A 23934-nucleotide genomic window follows, 5' to 3' on the forward strand; every position below is an offset into this window, starting at 1 on the left:
TTGTTTTAGAAATTTCCCACGATTCCTGGGTTATTTTTAGTGGCAATAGCGAAATTTTGGTTAAGAATGTTTCCTCAGTAAAATCGTTATACCCGATCATTCCAGGGTGGGCTTGATTTCATTAAATCAAAATTACTAAATTAAAATCATGAAAAATTTTATTAAAATCGGTCTTGAACATTTTGAAATTAAAATCCATTTCCCTCTTTTAGGAAATTCTCTTTTTAATAGGTTGGAATTTGAAACACAAAATTTATACTTATTTACTTATCTTATTGAAACCATTACTTAAGTCATAATAATTAACATTTACTTAGCTATGGCTACTTTGCTTTTTTTTAACCTTGATTCAAATAAACATATTTTGGTTCCTACCTACAAATGAATAATATTAATAGAAATTAAAAACAAAATGGCTTCATTTAATTAAATGAAAAAAAGCCAAAAATAAAATTTAAATTTTTTTATTATGTTATCAGCAGTCTTCCTCTTATGATGTCTACCCAAACTCTGCAACCCTTAGTTGCAAATAATAAAAAACTAATAAAAATCAAATAAAATTCACAGCTGGATCATGGTTGGAATCATTATGAATGTATTTAATATAAATGAATACAAATACACATAAATAATAAGTGAAGGTATGAAATTTGTGTGTGTGTTCGTGTTTGTGTTATTTCGAAAGCCTTTAGGCTAAAGGTCAACAATTTACTTTTTCAGCCATATGGAATTAACAACAGAGTAAATAAGTACAAAATTATATAATTTTTTAACTCTACACGTTTATTTGCTTTTCTTCCACATCTCACTGTCAAATGACACAAATGTGGAAAATATCAACTGTTTGTTTGTAATTGTACCCCAATATTATTATTTTTTTTGCTTTTGTTATAAAATTATATTAAACTATATAACTGTAACCTCCTTATAGTGGAAATATATAATAACATTTTGTCTTGACGCCTAATGAAATAGTGTATTCAATATGAACCCAATTCTCATAACAGCGATACATGGATGATAGAAAGATAGAAAGATAGATAGATAGATAGATAGATAGATAGATAGATAGATAGATAGATAGATAGATAGATAGATAGATAGATAGATAGATAGAAAAAAAGATAGATAGACATATAGAGAGATAGATAGATAGATAGATAGATAGATAGATAGATAGATAGATAGATAAATAGATAGATAGATAGATAGATAGATAGATAGATAGATAGATAGATAGATAGATAGATAGATAGATAGATAGATAGATAGATAAATAGATAGATAAATAGATAGATACATAGATAGATAGATAGATAGATAGATAGATAGATAGATAGATAGATAGACAGATAGATAGATAGATAGATAGATAGATAGATAGATAGATAGATAGATAGATAGATAGATAGATAGATAGATAGATAGATAGATAGATAGATAGATAGATAAATAGATAGATAGATAGATAGATAGATAGATAGATAGATAGATAGATAGATAGATAGATAGATAGATAGATAGATAGATAGATAGATAGATAGATAGATAGATAGATAGATAGATAGATAGATAGATACTAGACTAAGTTTTTGGCCAATATTTTTAAACAGTTTTCAAAAACATGTAAAATATCCCCACCGTATTCCACAACTTTTCTGCTTGATGGGTTATTGCATTAATTGGATCCTTTATACTTCCTCCTTTTCACACTCTTGACAAGCATCAAAAAAATTATAATATTTATCGGAAACAATGTTTATACTTAAGCAGCAACAACAATAACACAAGATGTACAATAACAAAAAAAAAAAAACATATTTTGTTCTTTTATTACAAATTTGAATTTGTATATAATTAACAAAACATCTCAATTGCAACAAACAAAAAAAACTACTAATAATATTACAATGAATAAGTACTACTTCAGCTCACTTCACGTACTACATTGTAATTGGAAACTGTTATTTGCCAAAATTTTTGACACTCTTATTTATTCATAATGAAAAAAAACTAAACTATATTTGTTATAAATAACAGAAATTATGACATAAGTACCCGATAATATGTTCAAAAGAGGCAAATTACAAAGAAATTACACCCCTCTTTTTTTTAAAAATGGAACAGGAGCAAAAAATAAAAAAAAAAACAAATCACTTGGTCACATTGTTGTTTTGTACTTTATCCTTTTTTTTGTTTGTAGCCTTAAAAAAAAACACATTCCGTATCCTGGTTGTGTTTGTATACATCGCTTTGTGGGTTTCATATTACAACAGCAGAGAAATGCATACATATTTTGCCGATTATGTTGCCAAAGTTTTTTTTTTCTTTTTTTTACACACACTGTTGACTTGTTTCAAGAGTTTTAGTTTAAATACTGTAATTTTTAATAACGTATTCACTTTTCAAGAAGGCGTTTGTAATATGAGTTTCTTTCTTTTTGTTGTATCTAGAGTCTTTTAATTTGTTTTTGAAGTTATGTACAATATATCTTAAAGGATTTTATTTAGAGTACTAATACTAATATTAATCTGATATTGGAATCAATAATTGATACAATTTTGTTTTCTTGTTTCAGTTATTTCGTTTTTATTAAAGTCTCAACTTTCTTAATTTTATTTGCAGGTGTTTTACGTTTTCTAAAGCATCCTGGTTGTTATAGGTAAGCGATTTTTTTTTTCATAAATTTTTAAAACATAAACATTACCTACACTTATTACAGTTTCAAATTATAAAAACAAATTCGTGATGTTAATTTATTAACTTTAATTACAAAAATTAACTAAAATTAGAAATTATTAAAATTTATTATTTATAGTTTATATTTAACAAAATTAAGATTTTTGAAACCAATCATTTTTAAAACCAATTCAAAAGATTTAAATGTATTTTTGCTGCTGAAACCGAATGTGATATCTGTTTTTTCTATCATTTACCATTTTCTTGCGAAATAGTAGACAATTTTTAATTTAAAATGAGAAGATGACCTTTTCTTTTCAGTGTATTTTTTTATTTTTTTAAATTTTGTTGAAGACTTTATTGACTACTCATAAATCGTTACCGTTGCCTTCAAACCGTTATGATTTTTTGTTAAATTTCATAAATAGTCAACATATTGTTTGGCAATTCCAACTCAATTTAGCAAATACAACAACCTATTATTAGGAATTCATAGCTTCACAACCAGATGTCGCCATAAAAAATGAACGCTTTTTTTACATTTTTAAATAAATGTCCGATTTTAATGAGACTTCGTATATATATTATATTTTCTGGGCTATAATACTCGCCAAATACTTAATTTAAAATGTACGACAATAAAGAATTAATTTTCCCGAAATCCTCTGAGTTCATATCGCAGGTACAGCTAATCTGTAACAAAGTTTCAATAAAACTGAAATTGAAGATTTGAAACGGCCATTGAAAAAATTCAAATTCAAAACCATAGCTTAGAAAAAGTTTGTGTTATCTTATAAAGACAAAAACTAATATAGATATATTTTAAGTAACAAAATGTTTTTTAGAATATATCCGAAAAAATGTAAATTTTTTAAGTTAATGGTCTGGGGAATTTGCAAAAACTTTTAAAATTTTCAAGCAATTTTTATGTTTTATATCTTTCTGAAATGCTTATTCTGTACACAATACAAAAAGACATTGAAAAATTTAATACTAAATTGCAAGATTTTAGCAAAAACTGAAAAAATAGGTATTTTTCCCATGTAAATGCACTTGGAAACTTCAGAGCCTTTGCGGAACCTGTTAACGTTATCCTTTCAGCTTAATTTTTTGCATGACATAGTACACTCCAATGTACATATCAAATAGAACTTTAAAAATATACACTATTTTAATTACATTTGTACTAAATCAATTTATTATTATGAAGCAAAACTATCTGAAACCGTCTATATTAGTCAGTAAACTAATCAATAGATAAACTGTTAGGATTTTTAAAATTGTTTGATCCCATTTAAAAGTACCCAATTTCATCCTTAGATAATTTTTTTTGGAAAGTGGAGTTAGAGTAATCTATAAACTACACAATATTATATTCTATAGAAAACAGTAATCTGATGACTTATCTAGACAATATACATAAATATATACAATGAGCTAAAATTAAGCCCAGTTTATGATCAATTTAACTTTTGCATTCTTAAATCATTCTTATTTTCATCTCAAATCATATAGATTTTGCAAACCTAAAATTCTCAAAATCGATCTATTATAAAGCTGTATCATATCACATTTTCGGAAATACCCGAATTTTTTACATGATTTTAATTTCCTTGATTTTGTTTTTTTTTTAAATGTAATATTAATCTTATACAACATAAATCGTAAGCAATGGTTAAAGCGTTTGTATCTTTGCAATAGTTCGTCAATTTACGTATTTCACTTTTTAGCGTTTGTTTCGGTTCGACAGTATAAATTTTATTTAGAAAATTTAACAACGGGACATAGGACTCATAGGAATTATCGTAGTATATATTTTCTTTAGAAAATACATATAAATTTCTTATCAGCTAATTCAAATTTTAGTTTTTCCATTATAAAATAGAAACCTATTTATTGAGTTTTTTTTACCATGGTAAATAGTTTAATTTAGTTTAAGACTGTGTTCAGTTTACAGTAAAAATTTTGAAATTTTTATTTAAATTTAAAATCATGAATAAATTAATATTCTTAATTCTTTGTTCGGCTGCGGTGGTAAGTTAAATTAATATTAAAACATAATGATAGATGTTTTCTAATTTAATTGAAACTACTTACAGATTACTATCATTCCCACGACAATTGGATCTTCGCTCCGGAACGAGCGAAGATCCAAATATTCCCGATTTTCGCCATTTCTTTTTTTATTCGCTTAACAACAAGTCTATATATCAAGCAGTGAAAGAATTATGTAAAAATCATGACTGAGTCCAAAGTTATAGGCATTTTAATTTAAAAAATTAAAAAAAGGCGATTTTTTGCCATTTTTTGGGGAAAAAGTATCTTTTTCTTTTTAAGTTATCTAAAAAGTTTCTAAGAAGATGTATATAGAATTTATACTTTTTGAAAAGCTGACTTTACATAAAATACGATAAATGAAACAAAACCTAAAAATTTTTGATACCGAGGGGACCAGATCCATCCAAAAAAACCCTATTTTTTATATAAAATTCAATTTTGAGCAAAAATTCTCAAATAGCATAGTCGATATCAAATTATAGTGACCTGTTTTATATGACCCAATATGTTCTTAATCATTTTGTAACGGGTTTCGATAACCCCGCCCCTGGTATGGATATAATAGGCAAAAAACCAAAAAATCCCATTTTTGGGATTTTTTAAAACTTTTTTGGGAATTCCGGGATTTCTAATAAGAAAATTCGAAATTTTTATTTAATTTTGGATTTTGAGTAAAAAAAATCTACCTAACTGTAAAATTTCATCAAAAAATATTCATAAATAAAATTTTTATTGCAATTTGAAAAATTTGTATCTTCGCAAAAACTGAATAAAAAACATTTTTTAATTTTTTTAAAAAAAAGTATTCCGCGAATTTTTAATTTTCAAAAATTATATACAGTTTTGAAAAATAGACAAAATTACCTTTCCATTGATATATAACATGCCTACCTAATGTTTTTTAAGTGACAAATTAATTAGGGAAAACTCAACATCTTTTAGAGAATTTACCTAGTACTATTATTTTCATCCATACATTTGTTAGGCATGTTTTACTACCTAAATTTTTATGAATTTTTACAGCCACTTTTTATGATTAATCTTTTATTCTTTATCCCTAAAAAAAATTAACAAGTATTTATTTTATATAAAAATAGTCTTTATTTATTTTTTTTTATAAATTAATATAATTTTGTAAAATAATCGGATTTACATATCTAAAAGATAAAGTAAATCTTTAAATTCATGAATATTTTCAAATGCTAACGTTTTGTAGCAAATCCTTATAGTAGATAAAACAGGATCAGAAGATAGAATCAGATTATTAAAAATATCTTCATTTTGAGACTGCCTAGAACACTTCCTTCAGCTAAACTGATGAATATGCTTAAAGTCTCTATTCCTCGATTCTTGGGGTTCTTCTGTAAGCTCTCCTAAAGGCAGAATATTATGTTCTATGATGACCTTTCCAGGACATAATATCTTGTGAACTGTAGGTGTCATTTCTTTCCAGGGATATAATTCCAAAAGTAATTTAGAAACTTTTGTAGAATACTCTCCAAATTTTGTTGCGTTCACTTTATGCTTGCTATTTATCGCCATTAGAATAATATTGACCTTTTGCAGTAAATCCATACTAATTCCGGTTATTTCGGAAGTAGTTTCAAAATGTTTAAAAAAACGTCTAGCGGTATTACCATCGTTTGTGCTTCCATATCCTGTGAGTGGTTTATCAATATTTAATCCCATCCGCTTTTTAAATTCCTCTTGAATTCTTCGTTTCTCACTGGCTCTCATTTCCATTAACTCCTTATTGTTATTTGCACTTTTGTTTGCATTTTCCGGTATTAAATCATATGCTAAATGTAGAAAATGTTCCAGAAATCGTATGCGTGCATGTAGGGGGGATATTCCAAATTGTAATGTTTCCTCATTTATTGATCTTTGCTTGGAAATATTCGAAAATTCTGATTTTTTATCACCACATATGTAGCAGTACCAAGTAGATGATGTTCCTGTAATGGCATTTCCAACTTTCCCATCAATCATTGTAAGTTTTAAATCATAGGACATGTTAAACGAATAATTTTCTATTTCGATTGTTATACACAGAAAAAACTGAAAATGAGTTTTAATTATCAAAATAATTGTATCAAGCAAGTTTTGCACCTATAACCAAAATGATGATATCAATTACCAAATTTGTAAAAAAGTAAAAATATATATTTTTTTTTCCAAATAATGAATTAATCAGAACAATTAATGTCAATAATTGAGACAAGATTTAAAATTGATTAATTCATTAATTGTATAAATTAAATATTTAATAAATATAAAATTGATTTTTTATTAAATTATTAATCAAATAAATTAAACTGTTTGATAGAGAATTTTTTATAAATCAATTAAGATGGTGATTCAAACAATCAAATTATTAATCGATTACACACAACGTTAAAGGAATACTAGACCTTTAACAATGCGTTCAGCATTTTCAAAAATTATCACTTTATTGACACAATTTAACATATAAAGTGTTTCATAAATTGTAAAGAAACTTGAATATTATATGCCTAAAATTTTATGGACTATTTAAGAATTATAAATATTGCTAGCACAAAAATTAAAAATAAAATATTTAAAAAAAATCTAAAATGGAAAAGAAGGCCAGAAAAAATTTTTCAATCAATTAAAAAATTAATTGAATTAATTAAAAATTTAATCAAAATTTTACACTTTAGTTTCAAACAGTTTCAAAAAACGAGATAATTAAGACAAATAAAAATTTGTTTAAATAAAAAATAAAGAAAATTAAAACATGTTTATTGAAAATAAACTACCGATAATTTTTTCTGTGTAGGTTCCAAGTTTTTAATTTCTGCTTCAATACGATTTATCAAATCTTGCGTTGTTGTTTTGGATTCCTTTATATACTCAAAGCTTATTGGCCTACAAAAAGCTTTGGATCCTGGAGTCGAATTCTTCCAAATATCATCGAAACTGGTTGATGGAGAATCGCTGTCAGCATACTTTCGAATTCTTAATGGAACTAGCGATGCCATAAATACACTTTTATACTCGGAAGATGATTCACTTGTGTTGATTTGTTTATATTCCGAGAGTGCTGATAATCCATCACATCCCCACTTACAAATGAGTTGAAGATCACAAGAATTTATTTTTTTTAGTTGGTCTGAAGAAAAGTCAGAAGCAATCCTTAAAGCAGTATTTTCGAGTAGAGCGCCGAGTCTAATAACAGCCTTCCGATCAGTTATTTCAATAGGAGGTGGTATAATGCTTTTCTTCTTTTCATTTATTTTGTCATATGATGGTAAAACATCCACTCCTTTTTCAGATAGCGCCTTTCTTAACGTTATGTAGTTATCACGACTTAATCCCAGCTGCAACATAAGCGCAATAGCTTCTTCCTCAGTGAACGTTGTATCAGATGATGGTGTGGGTATACTCTTTACAATTCTTTTCAGTCGTCTTGGTGATGCGGTTGGAAGAATATTTGCAATTTTTATGGCATCCAAAGGCTGTTTTTCTTTTCTTAACATTGCTTTAAAAGTGTCCGAAACTTCTTCGTTAGATAAGGTTTCTAGTGAAGTTGATAACCTTTTCCTCTTAGATTTTGAGCTCAAATCCTCATACTGCTTACAGGGAGCACCAACAGTTGATACGCAAATAGCAACTTCTACACATTCATCCAGCCAATCAGAAAATTTCGATCGAAATTTAGCAATGGAATACCGAACACTCTTCAGTTTTATATCAACTGATTTTATAAAATTTTCAATTTTACATATATCAGTTTTATCCACTTTATTTTTATGTGCAGTTTCAATATATTTCAATAAGAAGTTCACTTTATCTTGAAAAGGAGCTGAAGAGTGTTCAAATAAAATGGAGCACAAATCATTTTTTTTAGTACGATTAGAAAATTACAAATAATTACAAACAGATATAAACCTGTCTTATATATTAATTACAGGTACTTAAATTAAATTATTTTTTAAAGGGTTATGATATTCTACCTAATATGTCTAACGTATCCTTATGTAATGAATTTTTCCTCAATAGGTCACTTTAATAAGCTACCTATTAAAGTGACCTATAGGGGTAAAAATCATTACAGTTTAAAAAATAATACCTGAAAATTTTTTAATATATGTAACAAATTTAAGAGTTAACGTTATGGATGAAAATAATAGTACTAGGTAAATTTTCTAAAAGATGTTGAGTTTTCCCTAATTAATTTGTCACTTAAAAAACATTAGGTAGGCATGTTATATATCAATGGAAAGGTAATTTTGTCTATTTTTCAAAACTGTATATAATTTTTGAAAATTAAAAAATTCGCGCAATACTTTTTTTAAAAAAATTAAAAAATGTTTTTTATTCAGTTTTTGCGAAGATACAAATTTTTCAAATTGCAATAAAAATTTTATTTATGAATATTTTTTGATGAAATTTTACAGTTAGGTAGATTTTTTTACTCAAAATCTAAAATTAAATAAAAAGTTCGAATTTTCTTATTAGAAATCCCGGAATTCCCAAAAAAGTTTTAAAAAATCCCAAAAATGGGATTTTTTGGTTTTTTGCCTATTATATCCATACCAGGGGCGGGGTTATCGAAACCCGTTACAAAATGATTAAGAACATATTGGGTCATATAAAACAGGTCACTATAATTTGACATCAACTATGCGATTTGAGAATTTTTGCTCAAAATTGAATTTTCTATAAAAAAATAGGGTTTTTTGGATGGACCTGGTCCCCTCGGTATCAAAAATTTTTAGGTTTTGTTTCATTTATCGTATTTTATGTAAAGTCAGCTTTTCAAAAAGTATAAATTCTATATACATCTTCTTAGAAACTTTTTAGATAACTTAAAAAGAAAAAGATACTTTTTTCCCAAAAAAATGGCAAAAAATCGCCTTTTTTTAATTTTTTAAATTAAAATGCCTATAACTTTGGACTCAGTCATGATTTTTACATAATTCTTTCACTGCTTGATATATAGACTTGTTGTTAAGCGAATAAAAAAAGAAATGGCGAAAATCGGGAATATTTGGACCCGCTATTATCAAAAAACTAAAGTAAGAACGGTAAAAATTTTAAAATTTTAATTTTCAAATGCGAATATCTCCTAAACTATAAGAGATAATTTACTGCTATGACGACATTTTTTATAGTGCTCGATGAGGAAATTCTATATACGAAATTTTTTTTAAATCGGAACTCAAATGAAGAAATAGGATCGTTTTAAAAATTTAACATAGCCGAGGTGTCCTAATTTGAGGACCCCCCGCCGGGCCCCTGGTTGGCCTATAAGGCCCAAATTCAAAACCTAAACTCGACAACACCTCCTCTTTGTGCATACCAAATTTAATTAAAATCGGATTAACCGTTTAGAAGTTACCGAATTATTTCCCTCTTTTTTTTTTCCTATACCACTGTGCGACAGCGGTATCAACCGAAAGTTTTTTCCCCAGGATAGAACTATCGGCCACAGTCGAGCTGTTACAACAACAACAACAGATTACTATTGCTGAAAATCTCAGTTGGTATCCCGATAATTATGAAGAGATAATTAAAAAATGTATGAAAGATAGCAATTATACACCAGGTCTTTCGCTAATTGATAGCCCTGAATTACATGCTTTTTATCTGTGCTCTGCCAAAGGTCTAAATATTTACAGTGAGGAATTGGGTTTAAATATAGAGCGATTGTCTTATACATTTTTTCCATCAACCTATAAAATGTATTGCAAGAAAACTTTGGTTCAGAATTGTGCTGAAGAAAACAAGGATTTAACCTCTAAGGGAGAATTGATTTTTAAAGTGGCCAAATGCATATCGAATAAGAAAAATGAACACAATGACAATTGTTAAGGTCGATATGAGTTAGTGTTAATATGGATTCAATGTGTATAACTAAAACTCTTTCCAAAAAAAATATTATTTCTTGCTTAAGACTAGAAAAGTAATTGAATAATTATTTATTAAAATAAAAACAATAAATGACAATACCTGGTAAAATAGAAAATTAGAAATATTTTGCTTAAAATGTGTAGATAAAATAAAATTTTGTTTTGCAAACTAATCCAAAAATCATTTATATTCATAATGGATTTCCAAAGTTGCTAATATAAGTACAGTGGACGTCCATTAGTACGAATTATATAATGTCAGGCCCTTTCGTAGTACCGAAAAATTCGTATTATTGAACAAGACATTTTGTATGTTTAAATTCAAATAATACACATAAAATATTGGATTATATTTATTTTTGTTTTATTTTTCATTAAAAATTACATAACGAAACAAAATATAATAAATGTGTATTATTTCAAATAAATTTCTTGTACATAAACAGGCATAAAAGGGACATATTTACGTATATTTTGTTAATTTTGAGTCAAATGGTTGAAGTGAGATATAGAAGGTTTTAAAAATTTGTGTGCCAATGACAATTTGCATGTACATATCTGTTCTAAAATGTATTAAACATGTTCAGATTACATAAAACTTTTAAAATAAACTTGAATGGAATATACCACTTTCAAAAACAATTCTCTAAATTATAATTTTCTCTTAAAAACTTGGAATAGTTAAAGGATCACATATAGTTATGATTAAACCCATTTGAATGTAGAGTCATACTACTTTCAAAATTGACAGTTCATACATATATATCAATAACATTTTACTTATTAGAAAATCCATAACTTAACATTGATGTTTATTACTTTGTGAAATGATTCCTACGGACTTTTCAATAACATCGCTTTTGAGGCTCCAATATTGTTATCATCCAATTTAATTTCTTCTCTTGGGTCATCGAAATTCCAAGAAAATAAATTAATAACACATAATTACTGAAGGTGAATGATACCGAAATAATAAAATAAAAACTTCATTCATAAATAAAACCAAAATTCCCATAAAAATAAGTTATTCGTACTATCGAACTGAAAAATTGGGACTTTATTCGTACTATAGAGTAGACAATGCAACAACTTTGCAATATCAGTGATAACCCATTAACGGAATGATTTTATTTGTTCGCCATATTTCAGCAATATTTAAATGGATTTTGTTAATTTTAGTAACAAACATTCACAAATTTATGTGAGTGATATTGGTCTAAGGTTTGGGTCTTTAGGAAACTGAGATTTTCAATGAAAGTGTCCACTTTGACTTTATTATTTTTATACCCTACACCACTTTAGTGGGAAAAGTACATTGGGTTTGTGCAGATGTATGTAACTCATTGAAATATTGATTAAAGTAACCCAATCGGCTCAGAATCATTTTCTAAATCGACTGGATTTGACCGTAGACCCCATACAAAGTCCCCTTCAGAAAATTATTTGAAAATCAATAAACACAAGTATGAATAAGAGCAAAAAACTATTTAAAGGCATTATTATTAAAAAAATAACCTACTGATGTAGGGTATCATATGGTCGGCCAGGCACGACTATATATTCTTACTTGTTTTGTTTTGGTAAATTTTAAGAAATAGCTAAAGCATTGGGAAAATTTTGCTAGCACTATTAGGTAAAAAGTTTCGCTCATAACAGAAAACTAATGTATGACCTACTATACAAAAGTACTAACATTGGAAAATCCTGAGACTGATTAAATATATTTTATATATATATCGATATATTAAAATCGATGTTTTCCGATTTGCATAAAGTTTATAGCAATGTTAGTACTGTTAGTTAGTAGACCAGAAACAAAATTTTTAGCTCTATAGGGCAAGAACTACCGGACTTAAAGGTAAGAAATAACTATCTGAACTCCTTTGGACAATTTTAGCTAGGACGAATAGTTAAAAAGTTTCACTCATTTGAATGAAGTATGTACCTCTAAATCTGGCAGTTCTTGACCGATAGAGCTGAACATTTGTGTCTGGCCTATTATCCAACCTTGGTGCAAATTTTATCCTAATCGATTTTTTTGGATGAAATTGCCCATATGTATATGATTTTTATTTAACTTTTTTTAATGGAATGAAAACTATTAGAAGTGATTACTTAAATCAAATCAGAATCAAAAAACCAATTGATAGGGTTTTTTTGTTTTTCCCCTGACGTTATATTATTTAATACATATTTGTATTTACTTTTAATCTTTAAATCTGTTGTCGTTTAAAATCTATTATAGATTTAATTTCCTCTATAAATTGTTAAAACCCTTTATTATAGTGATCAGTCTACAGTAAAAAGTTGATAGATAAACATTTATAATTAAAATGCACAAAATAATTTTGCTTATATTTTGCGGCATATATATGGTAAGTAAATAAACCCAATTACTTAAACCCATATTCTCATTTTAAATTAATTTATTTTTTAAAACAAGGCCAAATGTGCTGAGCACCCAAGCTGGTATCCCGAAAACGTCAATGAAATAAAAAAACAGTGCGCTGAAGAAAATAATTTAACACCCGACTTTGGAAATATTTTAACATATGAACAGTTAGCAAATAATACTAATGTACATGCAGCTTACTTGTGTGCAGCCAAAGGTTTCCATTTTTATAGCGATGACGAGGGTTTAAATGTGGATCGAATGATTTATTTTTTCTTTAAAACAAGTACGAAATGTATTAGACGCAAGGCAAAGGAATGTGTGGAAACACATAAAGAAGTGATCTCAACCGGTGAAATGATCTTTAAATTACATTATTGCATTTTAGAACTTTTCAAAGCACCGGAAACCGAAAATTAAAAAAAGTTAAAAATTTGTTAAAATATGTTAAAATATTATGCATACAAAATTTCCAATGTTGGATAATGCCTTATTAATAAAATATTTTTATAAGTTTTTTATAATTCACATTGTTGCTTATTTTATTAATTATTAAAATTCCCAAATACCTGTATGTATACATTAGAAATCTGGTCAAACAACAATTACTAAAATATGGGGACTGTCACAGAATTCCATTCTTATCTAAAGAGTAATAATTTCTCAAAAAGGAAAATAACAACTTCGGAATAAAAGCACATACTATTTTCGAAGTGAGTTTGAAATTTATTTGAAGTTATTGTTTTTATACCCATCGTCAAAATATTGATTTTGTCATTCCGTTTGTATAATCCGTTTATAAAATTCATGTCCATAGGTCTGTATGTTGAAAGCACAATAGAGTCCGAACGAACAAATATTTTCTATTGCTGCAGTTTGCTTGGTTTTGACATCGGCCGATGTTTTCACCTAGCCCCCATACTGATTAAGCAGACATAACTCATTTAAAAGTATGAATATAGCAACGAAATTCGACATAAATATCTCAGCGCTGTTAAAATCTCTCTGCATAATTTTATGAGGATCGGTTTATAATTGACCTTTTTCCCCATATAAAGTCCCTTCTGAAAAAATAACTTGTTAACAAATAAGAGTATATCGATGAAATCCTATATAAGTAGGTTTCTTGAGATCTAAAGTCTTTCTGATTATTCACAATCGGTGTTGTACGGTTGTATCGTAGTATGTCGTAATTTTTCTATTATTGATTTGTTTATGTTTCAAAAAGTTGTATTTGAAAAGTGTTTGTGACATACAGCGCTACAACGATACGACATATATTGTGAATTGGACAGTTATTTTATGAGTTTCGTTCAATAATTGACCCTGGTTTACAAATTGGGCATTTTGTTAATTCGAAAGACCTGATGTTTACAGTGTAGTATTCCTTTTACGACATACGACTTAATGGTAGGTATATAAGATTCGGCGTATCCGATTATAACAGTCTTACTTGATTAACGTTTTAATTAATCTATTTACTAACTAATAAGTACGATTCGGGCATTATGTGTAAATTTGTAATAGATTGGAATCATTTATTTTTAGCACTCAATGAATTTATCTCTTATTACTCTTGCAATTTATTATCAAAATATAGTTTTACTGAAAAATAAAATAAAAATGTTTTTATATATATTTTTCTATAAAAAGAACAATAATAAATTATTTATTTTTTTCCAAATTAGAATTAATTTACAAAGTACAAAAAGTACTAACAATCATCAGTATTAACATGAACACTCTTTTTATACTCCGATATCTTGTCCCAAGTGCAATGGCTTACTTTTAAAATCATTTCCCCTGCTGATGCTACTGCTTTGTGTGTGTCAACACAATCTTGCACAAAGGATTTTACACAATTTATTTCATTTAAGCCAAAAGCATAAGGAAATCGATCAACATTTAATCCAGTGTCTTCGCTATAAATATTAAAAGCTTTAAGCTGACACAGAAGAACATTGTGTAGTTTTGTATTATTCACTAATTGATCATATGGCAGATCTTTATCAAAGAAAGTTTTTAGTTGATTTTCTTCATAGCATTTTGTTGGTATATCGTCGGCATTTTCGGGCAACCAGCTTGGTTTTTCCGCACTAATAGACTGGGGTGTATGAAGAAAAGTTTGAGTAAAATGAAAGTATATACTTTTTATGATCATTTAATTTACCATTAAGGACCAGCTAAGAATAAGTAAAATTATTTTTACCATTATTAATTGTAAATGCACTTCTAGTTTAACCAAATTTCAAATGTAAACTAACAAATACTCAAAATTAATGTAATAATTTATAGACACATATATTATTTACATATATTGGAAAAATTTACTAAACAATATGACTTGGACAACTAAAAGCACTAAATTTGGCTATGCCGTATCATAGATACCCTTCACCATAATATATTTAAAATATTTTATTTCCATTTATTATTTTTGTTTAAATTTTTTAAATATATTTTTAAAAATATATTTTTTTATTTTATAAATTTTTTACAAAATTTAAATTTATTTTAAAACGAGGTTGCAAAAATTTTTGGGTTCCATTGCAAACATTTTTGGGATCCATTTAAGTAAACCCAAAACGACTTCCTTGTGAACATTTTTGTAGTACATGATCCCTTTTATGTAATGCAGGAATGGATCATAGTTTTGTTTTTGTAATTTTGTGATTACTCCTATGTAATGGATTACGTGGTTCTCTCCTAGGACATTACAATATTAAATGAAGTAAGTTTTCATTTAAAGAGTACTTTTTACATGCGTGTGCTATGTACTTATTAAGGGAATATCCAAAAATTCTAAGTACGACCAATTTTACAGATTTTCCCTGGAACACTTCTCGAAAGCATGTCTGATATATTTGGGAAAATTGGATTCCATAGATATCTAGTGTCCTCAGAAAATTATTTTAAACAAACACATATTGAGATGGATAGACAGTGGTTATTGCTAAATCGATTGCGCCAAATATAAGGACCTCGAATATATATACTTTATAGGGTGATAAAACGTTACAAACAGGATGACAAATTTAACATTTTTACGAAGTTAAATGTTATATATGACCTATAACAATATTTTATTGATAAGAAATTTTACAATCGCTAATCTTTTTATGGAATAAGTAGATTTGTTTTCAGTTAACGTAAATCCAATATTATGTTCGCATATTTTCTTTGTTTTTGGATGAGATCTCAAAAGAAAATTGAGTTTTCGAGATACGGAGGCAACTATCATCCTTTTAGGTCCTATTATATTTTTGATTTTTGACCTTAAACAACTGTAAAACCCAAACTTAAGTAGCATAGTTTAGAAAACAAAATATTTACTGGATTTTGTAGGAAAAACAAAAAGTTTTTTGAAACTAAATGGTTTTACCATTAATGATGGCGATAATTTCTTATCAGTTAATAAGCTATAGATTTTCCTATTAATCACACTATTAAATAAATTGTTTGATTTTTGCCTTCTATAAATTAATTAGTATTTAAATTTATTTTGTGTTCTCTATAAATTGCTAAACTAGTCCGTGAAATTTGTCAGTTTACTTTAGAATCTACAATTTATATATTTAAAAATTAAAATGATTAAAATATTTTTACCAATTGTTTGCTTAATATTAACGGTAAGATTTATAATCGAATAACAACATTTGTATTACTTTATGGTTTTTCCGCATACTCCAGGCAACTTATGCTGAAAAACCAAACTGGTATCCCAATAATCTTGATGAAATTGCAAAAAAATGTCTTGAAGAAAATCAACTAAAAAGCGACTATGATAAAGATTTAAAATATCATCAGTTCGAGGATAATACACAAGTACACAATCTTTTCCTGTGCAAGGCTAAGGGTATGAATATTTACAACGAGGACACTGGACTAAATGTAGATCGATTGATTTATACTTTTTATAAAAAAGAAATGGATTGTATGAAACCCTCGGTGCAAGATTGTGTTAACAAATACAAAGATTTATCATCAGCTGGAAAAATGATATATAAAGTGATCTTTTGTATTGTGGAAAAGGAAGATCAGTTATCGACAAGTGATAAGTTTAATAAAACTGATTGTTCATTTTAAACAAAAATAACTGCTTATTAAAAGTAACATTTTAATCTATGTTAAAAAAAAAACATACGATCAGTGAAAATATCCCTTTCTTTTTGATTTTATTTAATAACTGACTTATAAATACTAGAACTAAATTGACACAGAAAAGTTTATCACTCGAGGTTATTAATAATTATATCTATCTCCCTTTTTCCTTCGTATCTATATCGCTTATTCAGTACAAGATCGAAAAAAGCTACTTTGACATTTTCCTTTTTCTTAAATGACTTTTGGAAACATTTATTTTAGGAAATAATTTGATACTTTTGGAACTGTAAGATATATCCTAACGAGGTGCTTTCGAGTTGATTAAAGTTATATACTATACATTTTTTAACCGACATGTTTTGGTTGTTGTTGGAGAAAAAATTTTGGTTGATACAGCTGTCGCTGGGTTGAGAATCTTTGGCCGAGTATGATTTGCGTCGTCCCAAGTTTTGGTTATGTCTTTTGCTTCAAGAGATGTTTTTAGGTTTAATAATTTGTATGAATTTTAAATTTTCTAAACTTTTTTTTAGTATTTTAGATATAGCGATTTTTCAAAAAAGTTTCCCAATGTGAACTAAACCACTGTGCAATGTAGTTTTCAAGTGCAAGTCTTACTGATTAGAAGCTTAAATATGTACTTAAATTTAAAAGAGCTTAACAAATAAAAAAAATTTGGGACCCATAAACATAGTTAATAAAAATTGGTCGTCTGTCGTGTTGCCGTCAAAACATGAATAAGTTCTTCTCAAAACCTGCATAGAAAGAAAGTCGTGCTTAGTTTAAGCACGTGTTTCGGTTAAATCTTATCGTTATCATGGTCTGATGGTAAAGAGATTTATTAGTGGACAATAAATAACAATTTGTTGGTTAACTCAATACAAATAAAATAATAATGTTTCACATCCTTATAACATCATACGTAAAAGAAAAAGTAATAGTGATTAATTTTATCAATTTATTTTTGTAGACCATATATAAAAACTATTATCAGTAAATAAGGAAAAGTATTGAGATTGGTTAGTAAACATTTTGGAAAAAATTCCCAATGAAGAGCCAGTTCGCCAATATATCCTCTGTTTTGCTATAAAATCGGGTCTATTCTGTCCCCATCAGGGTTATCATACCGATCGTATTGCTCAACAATTCAAAATGAACATGGGCGAAGAACAGGTTAAGTCAGCGGCCGATGCTTGTTTAGCAAAAATCCCCAGGGACAATAAGCCAAATGATGTTTATACTTTTGAGATGCATAAATGTTTTTTAAACAGTATTAAGCAACGTAGTTAAATTGAGGTGTTTGACTTGAGAAATAAAAATTGTTTAGTAAAAATTTTAAAGTTTATTGGTTGTTTATCTATTTAATTTTAAGATAGATTGTAGATCTATGATCGAGCAATGCTCAATTCTAATCTGTTTATCTATTACATCAAGTTTTCTATCATAGAAGAAGATAAAACAGTGGTTAAACTTTTATTCTAAATCAACAGATTGGATTTATAGTTTTAATAACTAAACATATTTTCACGCTGTTATAGCGTTTCCAAAAAGATCAAACCATTTTAAAATGTCATGAGACCTGACACTGTTTTTTGAAAATGAATTTTGGACTAGATTCGAACTCAGCACTTGATCCTTTCCATAATTTTTTTTGAATGTTTATAATTTCATAATATGACTCTTACTTATATCGGTAATAAATTTTGATTTTTTTATATAATGATAAAAATTTGATGTTTAGCATAACAAATTTTTACCAAATCAAGTCATTCGACCTAAAGTACTTAGGAGTCGTAAAATCAAATTAATATTAAAAAAGGTCTGTTACTACTGTGTAAGCAAAGTTTTTGATAGGTTATACCGCATTTGCAGATTTCTGATTTTGTGATTGTTAAATCGAATCTCAAAACGAATAAGTAACCTCAGCTTTAGTTGTTTTATGAATTTTAGCTCAGTTTACTACCTCTGCCTATTTTGAGCAGATATTTGCTGCTCAAATGAATCGTAAACATACAGATGTGTATTTAAAATTAAATTATCAAAACTATTATCAGCAAGCATTGGACGGACATATGTATAAGGGTTAATTAAAAATTTCTAAAAAACTGCTATATAAAACATCAACTAGAATGGACTTAATCAGTCAACGGGTTATTTTGCTTCTAAAAGGTTGTACATTTTTTTCATAAAACAAAAATGAAAATATTTATTGCAATTTTAGCTTTAGTGGCCTGTGTAAGTAAAACTATTATTTTTCATGGTAAAAATTAAAAATAAATTAAATTAAAAAAAAAAAAATACCATTAAAGGTTTTCGCCGAAGAATGGACCGTTAAAACTGGCGCACAACTTAAGGAAATTCGCAATGAATGCCTAAAAGAACATCCTCTTACCACTGAACAAATGAACAAAATGTCAAATTTCGAATTCCCCAATGAGGAAGGTGTTCGCCAATATCTTCTCTGTTCTGCCGTGAAAATTGGCATCTACTGTACTCATATGGGCTATCATACCGATCGTATTGCTAAACAATTTAAAATGGACTTGGATGAGGAAGAAGTAAAAAAATTGGCCGATGATTGTGTAGCCAAACACCCCAAGGGTGATAAACCCCACGATGTTGTCGCTTTTGAAAATCATACTTGTTTCATGAGCACTATTGTTGGTGATAAAATCAAGGACTATTTGAAGAAACGTCATGAAAGTGCTTAAAATTATTAAAAAATTCATTTTTTTATGTAGAAATAAAAAATTAAAAAATAAACGTATTTTAGTTAATAGTATCAAAAAGATTTTTTTTATTTAGTTGCCGACACTACAAGACTACAAGTTAATTTTGAATTATTTGTCTAACTCTTAAGAGCAATTACATAAAAAACATACATTTCTAGAGCAAAATCTCATTGATACTCTAACGATTGCATTTTAATTTTTTCCGCAAATAAAATTGACAACTCATTCTATATGTTTATTGCTTTGATTAGAAGAAACAAAGAAACATATGGAAAAATTATTATTGTAATATTTTCAAACAATTAATTATTTACAGAAGCCGGCTAGATCTTTAGTCGTTCTGTCGTCAAAACATAAACAAAACATTTCTTATCAAAATCAACTTAGAAAAACTTAAAGTGAGTGCACGGTTTTATATACACACATGTCTATAGATTTGTGTTAGAATATTTGTATATTTATTGAATAGAAAACGTTTAAGCACCCCTTTAAATCTTTGCGTTATCGGTTGTGACCCACCGAATAAAATAAGAAGAAAATAAACAAAAATACTTTTAAAATTATACTTCCACATAATAATTTTAGAAGTATTTTGTGGGAAATCATCACTGGTGTTTAGTTTAAATATTAAGCGATCTTCTATTGAATATAGTATTCGGCGCTACTCTTCTTATCAATATTATTAGCTCGTATTACCTCTGTCCATTTTAAGCTGGCATTTGGACCTAAAGTATGTTTGTATAAGTAAACCACACGTATGTATACATCCATATGTATGTATACATATAGTATTATCAGTAACTAATATATGGACAGACGTGTCTATTATGTTTTTAAAACTTAGAATAAAAGCATATGTATATAAAATATCGCTCAAAGCAGATTTTAATCACTCAAGTAGAAATCGTTGTTGGCAAAGGTTGTTTGTGTTCTTAAAGTGCAGTTTAAAATTAAAAAAAAAAAAAAAAAAATCCAAAATGAAAGTATTTGTTGCAATTTTAGCTTTAGTGGCTTGTGTAAGTAAAAAACAATTTAAAATTATCTTAATAAACATATTAATAGCAAAAATTAAATTTGCACAGGTTTGTGCCGAAGAATGGACCATGAAAAATAGCGAACAACTCAAAGTTATACGTCACGAATGCTTAAGTGAACATCCTCTCACACCTGAACAAATGAACAAAATGAAAAGTTTTGAATTTCCCAATGAAGAACCCGTTCGCCAATATCTTCTTTGTACCGCCGAAAAAATGGGCATTTTCTGTTCTCATCAGGGTTATCATGCCGATCGTATTGCCAAGCAATTCAAAATGGACATGGATGAAGAGGAAGTTAAGAAATTGGCCGAAGATTGTATTGCCAAATATCCCAAGGGTGATAAGGCCAATGATGTGGCTGCTTTTGAAGTTCATGGTTGTTTGATGAGCAGTGTTATTGGTGATAAAGTTAAAAATTATATTAAACAACGTCATGAAGCTGCCCAACAACAACAACAACAAGCATAAAATTTGAAAATAAAATATTTATAAAATTAAAACAATAAATAAATTATTTTCTAGTTAATAGTCTATAAGAAATGTTAAATTATTTTATTTGTTTCTTTGATTATAGTATCTTATTTATAAGATGTGAGTATTTTTTAACAAATACGATATTATAGAAATGTTGAAATTATTTTCAACCAGTTTTTTGAGAAACTAAGATTCTAAAGGTTAAGGTTTAAAAGGTTGGCTAGACGAAAACTTTGTTTATAAAATGTGTTATATCATCGACTCAGAATGACTTTCTGAGTCAATTAGACTATGTGCTTATGCTACATATAGCAAGATAATGATTACAAAAATCCACAAATTTTAGTTTTATATAAGTTAAAATGATACCGCCGATTTTCATAAGGATGGGGCCTCGTTTGACCCTAGCACCCTTCAGAAAATAACTTGAAGGTGTAAATTCTTCACTAGTATCACGAAGAAATTCGTCCTTTTATTGTTTGGCAACAAATTGTTTAAATATTTTACAATTATGGTAAAATGCTTTATTATTAGAAAAATAATTCACATTTTTTATATACACACTAGTATAGGGTATCTTATGGCCGGTAATGACTGACTTTATATTGCTACTTGTTACTTTTTGAATTGTTTAAAAACTATTGTATTTGCTGAGATGTCGTCTATTAAAGTTTTTTGGTAAAATAATTTGCTGAAGGAGCAGATATCGTAAAGATTATAAAACAAGCCTTATAAATGTACAAAAGTATATTTGCGCCGTTGTAACGTATTTGGGATTTTAAGATTTTATAAAACAATACTTTTTCTTCGGAGCTATTTACAAAGTGATTATTTATTATAGTTATTTTGAGAGTACTTAATTTCTATATTTTACGAAAAAAAGGGTATTCGGTATTTCACACATAACGCACCAATTTTTGTTCACTATCTTTATCTATCTTATCTGAGTCACAATAGTAACTCACTTTTGAAATACAACTAATATCTAAGGGAAACATTCTCAAGAGAATCGTAGGTTCTTACTCATTGTTCAATTGCTCGTAAATTGATATCAATGTTGGCGTTAAAAGAGATCCATATGTACGTTGTTGTTCGTTTCTCCATTTGATTAAGGCCAATAAAAAATGTTTTGTTTTGTTCTGAAATGCAAACGTAAGTACCAGACATACGCAATCAACAACGCCAGTTCTTATCAAACCAAAAAAAGTACAGAACAGAAACGGTAACTGAATATAAACAACCATTAGATAGATAGATAAAACTCTAGAATGCTAACATATAAATTAGATCAGCAAAGTAATTGAAGTTAAAAAAAGTTACAAAATAAAATAAATAAATAAATAAATAAATAAATAAATAAAAAAATAAATAAATAAATAAATAAATAAATAAATAAAGAAATAAATAAATAAATGACGCATTAAAGTGCAATATGGCTTATAAAAACGTGTTTAACATATTGGTCATCTTCTTAGCAACAAGCGTGGACATCAATTACTGTCAAGAATCTGGAGAACTAAGGGTAATTTAATGCCATATGATATTATTCTTAAAACTTTGTTATAAACATATTGCAAATTATAGAATTCTAATTTAAGCGATGCCCTTATACGTCATGCTCGTCTCAGGTGTTTGCAGCAGTATCCTCAGGCTGATACAATCAATTATTCGAACTCTCCCGAGACTCAATGTTTTTTGCATTGTTTTCTGTATAGAATGGGTTTAATGGATTTAAATACTAGAGGTTTAAATGTGAGTTTATAGTTTTTTAACTACAAACTTTAAATCTAATTATTATTTACATATAAAATAGAGCAGAAAGTTTATTGATATTTGGGAGAAAATTGAAGAGGCCTTTGAGGAAGACATTTGTTTGGATAGATTTGATTTTAGTGAACCACTAAGTGGTAAATGTATTGATACGTATCGCAAATTAATGGAATTTCGCAATAATTGTTTAGAATTATTTGAATACACTTTTACTACAAATAGTACTTGGAAAAAGGAGGATGTAAGTACATAAACATATATGTGTAATACTTTCTATAGATCAGTTAAATTAATATGAATTTAATTTCAAGCCTAAGCTAAGTAAAAAAATTGGTCAGTCAGCTACGGAATTTTGTGATTTTATTAATGCAGAAAATATTATGGCTAAAGAAACATCTCAAGACGAAGAGGTTTCCCTGTTAACGGAATACAAAGAAAAATTGCAGTGTATTTTTGAAAATATTCACTATTTGGATGCTTATGGCAGAATTGATGTAAGTTTTAAGTTTTTGGCTGGAGGTTTCAAAATGGTGATAATGAACGCTAATGAAAAACAACTTTGTTTTTAGGAGTCTGAAATCAACTTGAGTTACCAAGAAGCTCTTGAAGATTCTATAGAATCCCGTGATGTAGTACGAAACTGTAGCCGTCGTGCTAATGCCAAATATGATAAATACTACTTTGGTAATATGGTGTGGGAACTGCAAAAGTGTTTAAAGGCTCAAAGTCCAGTCTACGATAAAGTTTACAAATTGAGAGATAAAATTTCCAGAAATTACTGACATTTAATTTATCGTGATTTATTGAATAAATTA

General features: G+C 27.7%; 7 protein-coding genes across 8 annotated transcripts; 6 read left to right on the forward strand and 1 right to left on the reverse strand.

Annotated features, from left to right (window-relative positions):
• The first annotated feature begins 4644 nt into the window (after nucleotides 1-4644).
• On the forward strand, nucleotides 4645-10589 carry LOC111690614. Its single transcript, XM_046950582.1, has 2 exons — nucleotides 4645-4713; nucleotides 10222-10589. Exons 1-2 carry the CDS (start codon nucleotides 4672-4674, stop codon nucleotides 10573-10575), a joined length of 396 nt encoding a protein of 131 aa, XP_046806538.1. The 5' UTR covers nucleotides 4645-4671; the 3' UTR covers nucleotides 10576-10589.
• A 2350-nt stretch (nucleotides 10590-12939) lies between these two features.
• On the forward strand, nucleotides 12940-13550 carry LOC111690613. Its single transcript, XM_023453119.2, has 2 exons — nucleotides 12940-12988; nucleotides 13057-13550. Exons 1-2 carry the CDS (start codon nucleotides 12947-12949, stop codon nucleotides 13423-13425), a joined length of 411 nt encoding a protein of 136 aa, XP_023308887.2. The 5' UTR covers nucleotides 12940-12946; the 3' UTR covers nucleotides 13426-13550.
• A 1014-nt stretch (nucleotides 13551-14564) lies between these two features.
• LOC111690597 lies at nucleotides 14565-15253 on the reverse strand. The gene is made up of 2 exons (XM_023453101.2): nucleotides 15176-15253; nucleotides 14565-15109 (listed from the first exon to the last, which is right to left on the reverse strand). Exons 1-2 carry the CDS (start codon nucleotides 15215-15217, stop codon nucleotides 14720-14722), a joined length of 432 nt encoding a protein of 143 aa, XP_023308869.2. The 5' UTR covers nucleotides 15218-15253; the 3' UTR covers nucleotides 14565-14719.
• A 1274-nt stretch (nucleotides 15254-16527) lies between these two features.
• Nucleotides 16528-17161, forward strand: LOC111690591. Its single transcript, XM_023453096.2, has 2 exons — nucleotides 16528-16634; nucleotides 16696-17161. Exons 1-2 carry the CDS (start codon nucleotides 16593-16595, stop codon nucleotides 17089-17091), a joined length of 438 nt encoding a protein of 145 aa, XP_023308864.2. The 5' UTR covers nucleotides 16528-16592; the 3' UTR covers nucleotides 17092-17161.
• A 302-nt stretch (nucleotides 17162-17463) lies between these two features.
• Nucleotides 17464-18439, forward strand: LOC111690579. Its single transcript, XM_046949778.1, has 2 exons — nucleotides 17464-17515; nucleotides 18122-18439. Exons 1-2 carry the CDS (start codon nucleotides 17464-17466, stop codon nucleotides 18394-18396), a joined length of 327 nt encoding a protein of 108 aa, XP_046805734.1. The 3' UTR covers nucleotides 18397-18439.
• Nucleotides 18440-19181: 742 nt separating this feature from the next.
• On the forward strand, nucleotides 19182-21403 carry LOC111690490. Of its 2 annotated transcripts, XR_006940625.1 has the most exons (3): nucleotides 19182-19341; nucleotides 19416-20854; nucleotides 20921-20960. XR_006940625.1 is itself a non-coding variant. In XM_023452977.2 (2 exons), the coding sequence occupies exons 1-2, from the start codon at nucleotides 20816-20818 to the stop codon at nucleotides 21341-21343; spliced, it is 462 nt and encodes a 153-aa protein (XP_023308745.2). In that variant the 5' UTR covers nucleotides 20695-20815; the 3' UTR covers nucleotides 21344-21403. The 2 variants fall into 2 exon arrangements, 1 of the variants encoding a protein (XP_023308745.2); XM_023452977.2 differs by lacking the exon at nucleotides 19182-19341 and having other exon boundaries at nucleotides 20695-20854; nucleotides 20921-21403.
• Nucleotides 21404-21546: 143 nt separating this feature from the next.
• LOC111690488 lies at nucleotides 21547-23904 on the forward strand. The gene is made up of 5 exons (XM_023452975.2): nucleotides 21547-22871; nucleotides 22934-23101; nucleotides 23163-23360; nucleotides 23431-23613; nucleotides 23689-23904. Exons 1-5 carry the CDS (start codon nucleotides 22782-22784, stop codon nucleotides 23899-23901), a joined length of 852 nt encoding a protein of 283 aa, XP_023308743.2. The 5' UTR covers nucleotides 21547-22781; the 3' UTR covers nucleotides 23902-23904.
• Nucleotides 23905-23934: the final 30 nt, after the last annotated feature.

The sequence above is a fragment of the Lucilia cuprina genome, chromosome 4 (genome assembly GCF_022045245.1).
Source record: "Lucilia cuprina isolate Lc7/37 chromosome 4, ASM2204524v1, whole genome shotgun sequence".
NCBI lineage: Eukaryota > Metazoa > Arthropoda > Insecta > Diptera > Calliphoridae > Lucilia > Lucilia cuprina.